Source organism: Zeugodacus cucurbitae, chromosome 5 (assembly GCF_028554725.1).
Source record: "Zeugodacus cucurbitae isolate PBARC_wt_2022May chromosome 5, idZeuCucr1.2, whole genome shotgun sequence".
In the NCBI taxonomy this organism is placed as follows: Eukaryota; Metazoa; Arthropoda; class Insecta; order Diptera; family Tephritidae; genus Zeugodacus; species Zeugodacus cucurbitae.
This window is the reverse complement of record NC_071670.1, coordinates 1,950,241-1,963,427: the sequence shown is the minus strand read 5'-3', so window position 1 is coordinate 1,963,427 and position 13,187 is coordinate 1,950,241. Positions and strand designations below refer to the sequence as shown.

The following is a 13,187-nucleotide window of genomic DNA, read 5'->3' as shown; positions in this document are numbered from 1 at the left end:
CCATGGTTTTCCAAATATTTACTTTGAGATCATAAATAGTATTGTAATAATTATAAAAACCGTAATTTAATTTGCTATTGTTGTTATTTAATAACTTGTACACTCACTTTTAATATTTTCATAATTATTTTTCAGTTTAATTCTTATTTGAAAACACACTAGAAACTTTCCATTCACTAAACATTTCATTAATTGTGTAGCAGAATTAAAGTTTACATGATTATTTCACACACACATACAAGTGTATAACTTGAAAACAGGAAATCGAAAGAAACGCGAACAACGAAATTTTGAAAACGTTTTGCGAAACACAAACCGCAAGCGCCGCGAAAGAACACAAACTGAAATCAACTAATTTTGGCAGTTACGCTATGACCAACGAAACATTAAACTAAACAACGCCGTCGAAGAGAGCACGAGAAGACAATGGAGAATATAAACAAAAAATCACATTAATTGTAGCAACAAAAATCACAAAAAAAAAAAACAAGTAATAATACAAAAAGCCACTGAAACTAGTAAAATGAAATTAAATTTTACACAAAACATTGAAAATACACAGCGGCGAAATAGATAAAAAAAGTAAAAATAAAAACAAAAAAAACAAGTGGAGGCGCACGAAGATGAACAACAAAAGATAAACAAATAAATAAATTAACAAAGCAGTATGTGTGGAAGCGGTGAAATTAAAATGGAATATGGAGAAGAAAAAAACAATAAAAAACTATGGGAATAGAAAATAGTAGAATAAAACAACGAGTGTTGTAAAGAATAAAAGAAATTAAATTTAACGGCAATAAAAAAAAAAATAAAAATTAAAAAAAGAATATACAAAAAAATATATATAAAAATAAATAAAAAAAAATATATATATAATACATATATAAAAAGCAAGAAAGCTAGAAAAGGAACACGAGTTTAGTGTAAAAGCAAAAAAAAAAAAATAATTATATCGAGTTGTTGGCCACAACGTTGTAAAAAATATGAACCACAAGTTGGCCGAGAAACAAATAAATAAGAAAAAGTAGAAAAAAATATATATATACAGCGGAACTTCTTTAACTCGAATCACCATAATCCACAGAAAAACTTCGAGTTAGAGAATTTTCATTAAAACATATAATTTTTCAAAAAACTGGAAAATGTAGATTTATATACTCTTTTATTTATTTACTTCGCAAAAATTTTGATGGACATACGTTACAACATCTATTTTGAAATTTTGTAGGTTAGATTTTGCTATTGGTTGGCTCTTGACGTCTGTATCCCATGCCCTTGTTAGATGATTTATGCAATCCATAAGTGTAACATTCTATTTTTTGTTCACCTCCGTATGATATAGAGGGACTCTTTTAAAATTCAGTCTCGTTAGTAAAATTTTAAATTTTGTATTATGTCCTGACCAAAAAGTTCGATTTATGGAAGGAAATTTGTATGAAAGTTGCCAACTCGTACTATTGCCACTTCAAGAGTTCAAGTTATAAAGAACATCGAGTTATAGAAGTTCAAGTTGTGGAAGGAAATTTGTATGAAATTTGGTTTCTAAACGCTATTGCCAACTCAAAAGTTCAAGTTATGGGGATCTTCGAGTTATAGAAGTTCGAGTTATGGAAGTTCCACTGTACTTATGTATGCCAAAAAAAAAAAATCAAAATTAATGCTTAAGCCAGCACAATGGCGATGACAACGCGGCTACCATCAGTGTGCGATTATTTCGGGAGTTCAATAAACCGTTACAAAGCAATTTAATTTACAAAGCATGTGTTGTGAGCGATAAAAAAAAAACAGTTAAATAAATTAATATGATATTAAATAATTTAATTAAATTTGCTGTATTAAGTAGTAAGAATTAACTCTTTCGAGGCAGACAAAAATCGGAAACAATCAAATGATAGAGAGATAAAGAACCGCTAATCTCTAGTCAGAAAACACCACACAAAAACAATAAACGCCGACGCGTATTAAGCGCATATAATCATTATAATTAAAGAACAGCCCAAATATGTTTGCTTAAACTTAGGCTTCTCAGCGTCCTTATAAATCAAGAACTACTAATCTAGCCAGAAAATATTCCTCAAAACACCTTACAAAAAATGCAAACGAATGTATTATTAATACAAAAACGTTTTATAAATAAGAGTTTAAACTCCAACATTAAAGAACACCCCTAATGTGCTTATACTTGGTCTTCTCAGTGTTCTTATAAATCAAGTTAGCGCGGTAGTTAATGCTTCATACCTTTACAAAATTATGTTAATCATATACTTTTGCCACTCATGCAATACTGACTTGCTTTGTAACTTAATTTCCTACAATTCCACCACCATTTGCGGTCATTAATTCTTGACGGAATTTTTTTGTTGCTATTTCAAGAAGTTAATTCACGCTAAGTTGGCGCTTTTAACCGCCGAATCCATGAAACGTTAAGCGTAGCGCTTTTAAATTATTTGAAAACCATCAGCATTTAATCGATGTAGAGGCTTCAGAGGCGTAAGCAGTATTGAGTTGCTTACATAAATATTTTATAAAAAAAATTAGTCAAGTGTATAAAAGCATGCGAATCCGGTATTTTATGCTGCCAAGCAGAAATTTATAATTTGATACACGTTTTTCTGTTTTTTTTTCTTGACTAACTACGCATTTACCAACACGAGCTTCGTTTCTGTAAGAATTCACGCTTACAAAGCATCTGTTTTCCACTCCAATACTGTTTGGTGTCGCGGCCCCGATTCATAACAAGAAGCGAACGAGCAAGCAAACGCGGCTACTTTGATGTGGGAACTCGAACTCGGGTTTCACATGTGTGCCTAGAGCGCTGCAAATGACTGAGGAAATAACAATCGGTAATAAATGTCGGTCGCAATATACATAAATGAACTAAATCGAATTAATCAATGGAACTAATTTTATTGTATGTTTGCAACACTTATCGCCAACTCGGCGTTGTTGAATGACTTAATTTTATTTATGGGGAACGTATATGAGGAGTATTCAAAAAATAACGGGAAAAAGCCAAATGTTATCTCAAAAATCGAGTTTGAGAAGTGATTCGATTGGAAGAAGCGCTGGCTTAAGTGCATAATAACGAATGGAGACTATTTTAAAGGTGACAACTTTAATGTAGGTGTAAATATGTATATTTTTTCAGAAAAACCAAAATTCCCGTTATTTTTTGAACACACCTCGTATAATTCAATAAACAATTAAATGTATTTCCCCCATTCAATATATGAGTTGACATTTTGGCTTAATTGATTTAAAGTCCTCTTTGTTTACTAACAAACAATGAAGCTTGAAGAGTGAAAATATCATATAGGGTATGGTGGACAGTTTGAGAGCTCTTGTATAGAGATTGTAGTTATACAACTATATTTCCATGGTGCTATAGAATTTGTGCTACCACAATAAAAATCGTAAATCTTTTATTAACAAAAAAATTAAAATGAAAGTAGAGCGAAAGCAGTACAAAAAGTCTTCAGACTCAAGTTGAGCCCAAACAGCTGACACGAATTTCAGAGATGCATTCAAGTGTTGACAAAGCAACACCAAAGTGTGCGTGCCGTGGTGTCGTGCGACAGACACACTCGCATGCTCATAAGTGTCTGCAGGCAAAGGAAATGAGAAATTGCTTGACTGCTGATTGCCGAGGAGGTGAATAAAAAATGCAAAGGTAAATTGGTGCCAGCGGCAAGCAATCGCCGCTTTAATGAACGATGGGTGGCGTTGACTTCTGTGGATGTCTTTATATAATATAAATAAAAAAGTGTGCAGGCAGAAGAAGACGCGACGAAACGGCACATCAACAGGAAGCATATGAAAATATTCGCAATTTATACATACACTTGCAACAAAATGAGTTCTTTGAATATTTTATGTGCGTACTACTAACTATGTTTGAGGCGAAGAAGTGGAAATGTGATGGAATATTTTACAATTACATTGAAAGTAATTATTAAACTTAAAGACGGCAAAAAAATAAAACTTTTTTCTTTTTCAATACATTAAAAAGTTAAAAAATTATTTGAAAGAGAAGATGTAAGAATAGTTAAGATAATTGTTCGCGGTATTTGTTGTCAAAGGTAACAACAAAAAGTCAAAATAAACGCTAAAATAAGCCAAAGTGGAAGACGTAAATTAAAATGAAGACAGGAAATGTCAATTGCACGCGTTGGCGCTGAAGAGGCAGCTAGCTTTTGGAGATAAATGTACACAAATCAACTACAGTTGAACTTCTCTAATTCGAATCAACATAATCCACAAAAAACTTCGAGTAAGAGAGATTTCGAGTTAGGGAACGTAATTTGTATGAAATTCGATTTCTATTGCCAATTCAAGAGTTCGAGTTATGGAAGTTTAACTGTAAGCGGAAGTCAAACCATGTCAAAATATTAAAAAATAAATAAATAAATAATAAAATGAAAACTTGAAAACTATATAATTTGAAAACAAAAAATACAATAATTTAAAAACACATACGAGGTGTGTTCAAAAAATAACGGGAATTTTTAAAATTTTCAAAAACCAAATGTAAAAATGTTTATGTTTACAGAGTATGAATATTAGTTTTAAGGTGTTAAATTATAATAAAATTCAAGCTCTAATAAAAAATTTATTTACTTTAGATTGAGTAATGTCAGGTACAATAAAAATATTTTTGTTCTTTAATAAATTGAGTATATCTACATAAAGTGACCGCATTCATAAATATGAATACTTACACAAAATTCATGCCTAATTTAATTTATTCAACAGAAATTATTTATGCGCACAGAGGAATAAAGACAACTAAACATACAAACATGTGTATCTATAGGGAAGAATAGCCAGAGAGCGCCAAACAAGTTCTTCTATATTGATAGTACACTCATAAGCATACACATATGTAAATATACATATACATATATCAACAGATCTATGTATGTTAGGTTAGGTTAGGAATCTGAATCAATGGAGCCCATTATTATGCATTTGTAGTACATATATTCATATATAAATATACATATGCTTGTAAACTTGAATTTAAACGAGTTGTAGATATTTTTTTCTAATTCTTCTACGTTCTTTTTTAAATAATTTTGTGTATCTTTGCTTTGTGTATGTTGCCTACTTTGTAAGAATTTCATGTCTACCTTCTCAACAGCACGCCTCTACGCCGCCCCACCTCTGTAGGCAACTCTGTATGCGTTATTATGGCTTCCTCACAGCTGCCACGACGTCTAAAATTGCCTTTATTGCTGGCTGCACTTGATTTCTGGTCACCGCCGTTCCCAGAGGTGGCCGCTGCAACACTCTGCATCAGACACATCAGCGCGGTGTTGTTGGAGTACATTTCACTTTCTGGTTCTGCACTTTTAGCAATAATTTTATAAATATTTTTAAACTTTCTTTTCATTCAAGACAAAAAGAGAATTCTTTAGTGCTGGCTTGATTTTGTATTTTACATATTCTTTTTGTTATCGAAATGACACACTTTAAAGCTTAATTTTTTTTATTCAACACTGTTCGTATGTAGGAAATATATTAATAAACAATTTTTTACGCTGATTTGACACCCTCAAACCGGTCGCAAAATTATATTTTTACGCTGATAAAGATACAAACTGTGAATATATATATATGTGTATATATAGAAGATTGTATTTGTGGTTTTGTGCTGAATTAAAATTGCACAAATTCTCCACAAATCGTAATCCACGCGCCCCACATATACACGACGTTGCGGCGCACGCGAATGTTGAGACCGAACTGGCGAGCGCATGGCTGCATTCGAATTAAGTTCAATAAAACAAAGTACATAATGCAGAGGCAGAAAAAATATGTATATTAAAACAAGGATACACACGCACATAGGTAAATATAATGAAAAAATTATAAAAAAAAAAAAACAAAATAAAACCTTGTGAGTTGACGGCTGACTGTAGCTTGCCACGTTGCCGGCTCTTTCTTGGATATGAACCACACTGCACTCATTGGAAAGAAATTTAGTAAATAAGCGCACACATACATGTACAACAACAACAGAGGCAAGAAAAACAATAAACAATTTTATGTATGTTTGCTTGTGTTGTTGTAAGAAAAAGAGAAGGTGTGCACAGCAAAACAAACACCGGCAACTCCGGCAACATACACGCGAGGCTAAACAGTGCCCCAACGCAGTGTGCCGGCTAAACAATGCTGTGTGGATAGCCAGCCAGCCAACCAGCTGTGCATGGCATCTGATAAAGAAACTAAAAAAGAAGATAAACGCGATAAAAATAAAGAAATTACCAACTCACATATAAACATACAAGCATACCAAGAATATGTAGAAAACATAAGGCCAGAAAAGTAAACGGTGACAAGTGGAAAGCGCGTGAAGCAATATCTAGAAGAAATCATAAAAAAATGCTACAAATCATTCATGCAAACGCACACATTGTACGAACGCGTACTGCACTACAGTGTTCCACACAAAAAACCAGTTAATAATTATTGTTGTTGTTGTTAGTGGTGGTGAAGTTGGCTACGTCGCACAGTCACCTTAAAGGTGTTGAATAACTGTATCAGCTGTGTGCAGTCACTCTCAGCTGTTGCGAGAGCGCCAATTCATGCTATGCCACTAATGACCGTATATATGTATGTACAATAACTGGCCGCTTCACCCTGCTCTGGTGTCTGCTGTCTGTTGTCTGTGAAAAGTAGTCTACTCCAAAGCTGATAAGACAAATATTTAACGAGTAGTAATTAGCAACGGTAGCGTATTCAAGTGAAAAGACAACAGTTAAGGGCCGTGAGCGGTAGAGGGCGCCAAAGTGAAGACAGTGTAAGAGTAAAATAGTAAGAATATTTATTAATATTTAACTACAAGTAAAATAAATATGTCTCTTAAGTACTAACTGGGCAAATTTTTGCTGGAAAAGTGTTTCTTTGACCAAAAAAAAAAAAAAAATAGAAGAAGAGAGTAACAGCTGATCGCGTAAGAAGCAGAGAGAGCGCCTGTTGTTGATGAAAGAAACATGATTAATATAGAATATGAGCGCATTACAGCAGGAAGAAGGAATGAACGGCTTTCGATATTACTGGCCAAAAGTTTTGATTTTAAAGATTTTTGATATTGCAACGCGGGTCGTAATGAGCGAAAAAATCGCAAGCGACAAAACATGTAATGTTAAACATTCGCTAATATGCAGTTGTAAAAAATACTATTTTCTTAAAATACTCGAATTACCCGTTTATGACGTAATGGACATATTTTGCTGTAACTTGTAAACCAACCAAGAAGGGCTTCGGTCATATGACCAAACATTTTATACTCTCGTGATTAATTTATTGAATATTGTTAAGACGGGTTGTTTGCTAGAAACATTAAGGTTATATAGTTAACCGATCTGAACAATTTCTTCGGAGATTATATTATGACCTTAAGCAGTAATCCATGTCAAATTTCGTGAAGATACCACGTCAAATACGAAAATTTTCCATACAAGCCATGGATTCCGATCGTTCGGTTTGTATGGCAGCTATATGATATAATGGTCCGATATCGGCAGTTCCGACAAATGAGCAGCTTCTTGAAGAGAAAATCTGCAAAATTTCAAAACGATATCTTAAAAACTGAAGGACTAGTTCGTATATATACAGACAGACAGACGGACATGGCTAAATGGACTCAGTTCACATACTGATCATTCATATATGTATATACTTTATAGGGCCTCCGACGCTTCCTTTTGGGAGTTACAAACTTCGTGACAAACTTAATATATCCTGTTCGAAAACCCTAACATTCGGTATATGGAAGCTAAAAGAAGTTATGATCCGATTTCATACATTTTGTCAAAGAGACATATTATTAGAAGAAAAATCTGAATTTCCATAAAATATCTTAAAGATGTACCGTTATTTTCGGTACCAGATTAGCCAGCCATAGGCACTGAGGTCTTAATGTGCGATATTTGTGGCTTTGAAAAGTTATAGTTCGATTTAGTACTATTTTTAAATGAACGATGTCACACCTCCAATGCAATATTTGTAAAAAATTTTATTCTGTTAACTTCATTGGTTCCTGATGTATTTATGTATACCAAAGTGAACGAATCAAATTAAATTCAAAAATGAGTACGAGTAATTGTAAACAGATTTCTCCTATTTTCAAACCGTAACAGCAAGTTGTTAAGAAAATGTAATGTACCAAATTTACATGAAATTGCTCGAGTAGTTGCTGAGATATGTTTTTTTTTAAGCAAAAGTCAGCGATACCACGCCCATTTTCTATTCTATTCTACACATCTGAGTACAGGCATCTATGGCATCTCCTCATTTGTAGCATAAATTGTCTCCAGCTAGTAAAATAACAATTTGTTTGCTAAAATTGAGCACACACTTCACTCGTCAGGCTGTCAATTAGTTTTAAATTACTCGCCACTTCCTCATTAAAGCTAAATTTCATTTCATCAAAGAGTAGACAGATGTTTAGTACTAATGTATTTGTAACTTTTAAAGTCTGTCCACCGCAATTGCGCTTAATTTGAATATTAAATTTCAATTTCAATTTCCATTTCCTTTGTAAGCACTTCTCGCGCTTCTCAATTTCACTCTCGCCCGTTTTGTAAATTGTTTCAATTGCCACCCGCCACAAATAATTGGCAGCTGATATGTATTTCAGTTTCAGTTTCTATTGAAATTATTTTCAAATTTTTTTTTCATCAGTTTTGTATGATCAACAACAACAAAGGCGGCAGCTGTCAATGTTTGGTTACTCATACGCAACCGCATTCGTTTGCTGTTCTATGCATGCTAACGTCAAAATCAAACATCAACAAAGCTGCTCGATTTTAGTTTATTTTCTTTTCTTCTTCAAAGGCACAATGCGGATTTGCGCGCGCAAATATACAAATAAATGCAAATAGTTTCCTATTTTCTGGGCAGCTGAGTGAAAATGTGGCACACTTACACCTGTACACACTCAGTTACCATATTATGCATTAAATTATTTTGTACCATGTAAACAAATGGGCAGCGTGCCGACAGATAATTTAAATTTAAACAGAATTTAAACGAATTTCAAACGAAATTTAAACGAGTGTTTGTAAGCGATTAGTGCAATACCAAATATTTATTATAGAATTTATTGCAGGCATGAAAAGATTTTAGCCTTAGCTATTCGCTGGCAGTCAGTTTTAGTAGATTTTAGTATTTAGTATTTTGGTAGCAAATGTTTCTAATGCTAATGTTCGTATGAATTTATCGATTTATCGATTAATTTTACGCTTGATTTGTTCGAATTTACTAATAGTTCACACATCAAAGGATATGCTTGTTTGCTGTTTAGACTACAGTATTGAACAAAATATTTGCAACAAAAAAATCTTTGAATTATAAAATTGACTAGTCTTCAATATCACCAATAGTTACGAACCATATAAAGTGCAATAGCGTTGCTAGAGGTTAACATGTTGTCATTCAAAAGCGAAAATAGGTATTGTTTAAAAGCAGTCAAACATGGTCTCTATGTTATGATCTGGGGATGGTATTCTGCTTCCGGTTTAAGATCGCTTCAGAGGTTTAGTGGTACCTTGGATCAGAACGTCTAAAAAATAGAGTGAGTCTTCCAACATTACAACGACCGGAAGCATACGGCAGAAGTCGGAAAATCATGGTTCCAGAGGAATAAAGTGTATAAAATGGAATGGGCCCGGTTATATATTTCTGGCCTAGGCAATACTAAGTGTTGTCAGGTGCAATCTGACATTTCCATTGGAAAGTTTGACATTTTTTAGCATAACATCACTCATAACGTTTTGTCATTTAATCGTGAATTGTCTTATTTACAGGGAATTAAAAAATTCATCTCGGCCAAAAAATGGAATTAACTCGTGAACATTTTCGTGCGATCATTTCAACAACTTTCGACGTGGATTATCGCCACAAGAGTGCATCGATGAACAAAAATCTTTGTATGGCTATGAAGCAACATCCTATAGCACTGTGAAAAACTGGCCGACGCTCGCTCAAAGACGAATTCCGTGAAGGTCGTCCAAAAACAGCCGTTGTGCCAGAAAACGTCGATGCCGTACGTGAACTGATAATGCAAGACCGTCATGTAACATACCTTCAGATAGAGGCATGCCTATGCATCTCTCTCACCAGCATACATTCGATATTGCATGAACACCTGGCCGTAAAAAAGGTTTCTTCTCGTTGGATCCCGCACAATTTGACAATCGCTCAAAAAAAGGCTCAAAAAAAGTGCTTCGAAAATTGGTTTGAGCGCATGCAAAGGTGTATAAATCTTGCTGGAGAATATTTTGAAAAGCAATAAAACCATTTTCGTTGATAAATATTCCTATTTTCATCATTAGGACAGAAATATATATAGCAGCCCTCGTATCATTATTATTATATTTCAGTTGCAAATATTTTGTCCGATACTGTATATTTTGCGATCATTTGGTTTAATATTCAAATTTTTGAAACTTCGGTGGAGATGACATAGTCTTTATGAGTGTTAAATCAGTTAATGTAAGAATTATTAAGTTTTGAGAGCAGAGCAGTCAAAATTAAAAGCAAATTAATCATAATGCATTTGAAACTTGTTCAAAGCTTACTTTTTTGTTTTCTTATTATTGTTGTAATTATAAATTTTTTATTATTATTGCAATTACAACGTTCAACGTTCACTATCAATGCGGCTGGTTAATGAGCGTTTTGAATGTAAACTGAAATAAACATTTACGGCTTATAACTGAAAAATATTTGTGTGAATGAATGTGTTCACAAAAAGGTATAAAATCTAATAATATTTACCACTTTAATCGCATTTTATCATTAACACCGGTGGCAATGTTTGTACATATGTAATTAACTCGAGTAAGAAAATTCACTGTCAAAATGACGTAAGATTTATTGCACATTTCATTGTTTACCATTTCATTGCGAGTATAATTTCAGCAGTCAGTCACTTTATGAGCAATTGCGCTGTAGGCAAGCAAGTTGTAAACAAATTGCCGGAATCGCATATATTTCATAAACTTTTTTTTTGCAAAAAACTAACGTTCAAAGTTTGCTATACGTTTAAATGACAGCAAAGTGACTGAGAATCGCACACACGCGCTGCAAAATGAGCAATTAAAAAGGTTTGCATGGAAAGCGAAAAAAAAAAAAATAAACACAATTAAAAAAAAATTTAATACTGTTGAGTTAATGACAGCGACTCTCGCTGCGCAAGGTATTCATGAATAAAATAGTAAAATGAAGTAATTCATAATTATACGCTGTGTATGACAAGTGCCACGAGCTGTTGTGTGTGAAAGCTCGAGCTTAGATCATGCGGCTAGTTCAACTATTATTTTGATAAATTTTGACTTAGCGAAATATTACTCGCAATGACAGTTCAAAAATGAGTTAAAAACAGGCCCATCAGTCATAAACACAGCAAGTGTGGCAATAAACTTTATTATTCTGCTTAAAGCTTTCGTAAACCAGTTTTAGTTGTATGCTATAAACATGAACTAAGTTTACGATGTTTTGCTTAAGAGAAAATACTCTTGTTTTAGTATTTACTTATCTTCATTCAAGCAATAAAGTGATTAACCAAAGCAAATGAAGTACCCACTTGAAGATTTCGGTGCTATTTAATTTGACTAGCGCAAAAATTACAAAAACAAAAATTATGATAAAAAGAACAACAGTAAACTTTCTGGAAAATTAAAAAATAAATATTTTTTTGTAACGAGTAAAAACCTTTTTTAATTATATGTACTTAGGATGTTCAAAAAATAATGGGAATTTTTAAATTTCGCGAGTTTGGAGAGGATATATATATTTAGCGAAGGACGAATATAGACGGAGAGTAAAATTGTCAAATTGTTGTTCGTGAATTCTAGGCCAACAACAATACTGTAAAGATACCCTAGCACCATAATCGCCAGACGTGACTCCGCGTTATTTTCTCAAATTTCCAGATGAAATAAAGAGAACCAAAAACAATTGGAAAGGGGCCATAATATCGAATGCGGACTATTTCGAATGCAAAAACTTTATATTAATATATAGGAATGAAAAAAATGTAATAAAAACGAAAATTCCCGATATTTTTTGAACACAACTCGCATATGAAGGAAAAAAGAATTCAGCAACAAGTAAGGCCAGTGTTTGCTGTATAGAAATAACATTTGGTAATTTTGCCCATATTAAAGACTTTTAAAATTGCCTTTAATAAAAAAAAAAACTCAAAACTTAGACACATCTATTATTTATTATGTCTTGCCATGTCATTCCACCCGCACTAAATACACTTAATTCAGCGGAAAAACTAGCCCATACTTCATTCACAGAGTCTAAGCATATTGCTTCAGGCCACACAAACACCTATTTCCTTTTCCATTTCCCAACAAATTACTCTTCTATTTTTGCCACCACTCCAACACGATGTAAACAACTCTCACTTCCGCTGTGGCAACCCTAATTGCATGTTGGCATGCTTTTCAAGCAGATCCCCAACATTTGTAGCAAAATAAATGAATATTTCAATACTTAATATGTGTGAGAATATATGTGTATTTGTGTAAAATATTTTTGGAGTCATCTGGACGCGACATATGCTGCAACTCGTGCGCTTTTATTTATAAGAATTTCCCTGCATTTACATTTAGGGGGAGGTAAAGCTATGAAATGAGAAAATAAATGGATAGAAGCGCCACACCACAAGTAGACGGCTGAAGCCATTTGCACGACAAACGACAGGCAGGCGGGCCCCAACAAACAAACAAAACTGACTGGGTGCCACCGTGTATCGAAAACGGAAATGCAGCGCTTTTTATGCTATTCGCTGCACGCAGGTTCATTTACCCTTAACCCCTAACAACGGCGTTGTGGTGGCCAAACAGAAATCCAACCTGTACTGCACGATTATTTAACATTTAATGCAATAAAGCGCAAAGTGAAGGCGCAAAGTTATAGAATATACAAAATCGAAGGCAATGCAAGCGACATTTTAATCGTAATAACAGCAAACGCCTGGTCAAATGTGAAAAGGGGCCGCTTGACCCGACTTTGTGCGGCGCGGCTAATATACGAGTACACTTTGAATGTGTCTCATGCGCTTTGGCTTGAAAGTCAGTCGGGCAATTAAGTGGACGCTTAGGTAGCGAGTGCGCCCTAAACAACCCCTATTTTTTATCGAAAGACTTTAAGAAGCTCAGTTGAGA

General features: G+C 33.7%; 1 protein-coding gene across 4 annotated transcripts in view; it reads right to left on the bottom strand.

The window, feature by feature from the left end:
• LOC105208747 (uncharacterized) overlaps positions 1–13,187 on the bottom strand; it is a 78,613-nt gene that overhangs the window by 20,864 nt on the left and 44,562 nt on the right. Inside the window, exon 1 of one of the 4 annotated variants that reach the window (XM_029038037.2) lies at positions 5,130–5,783. The exons of the other annotated variants lie outside the window; for them this stretch is intronic. Coding sequence (XP_028893870.2) covers positions 5,130–5,392 — 263 coding nt within the window. The 5' untranslated portion in view covers positions 5,393–5,783. Of the gene's footprint in view, positions 1–5,129; positions 5,784–13,187 lie in introns of those variants that run through there. 4 annotated transcript variants of the gene reach the window in all.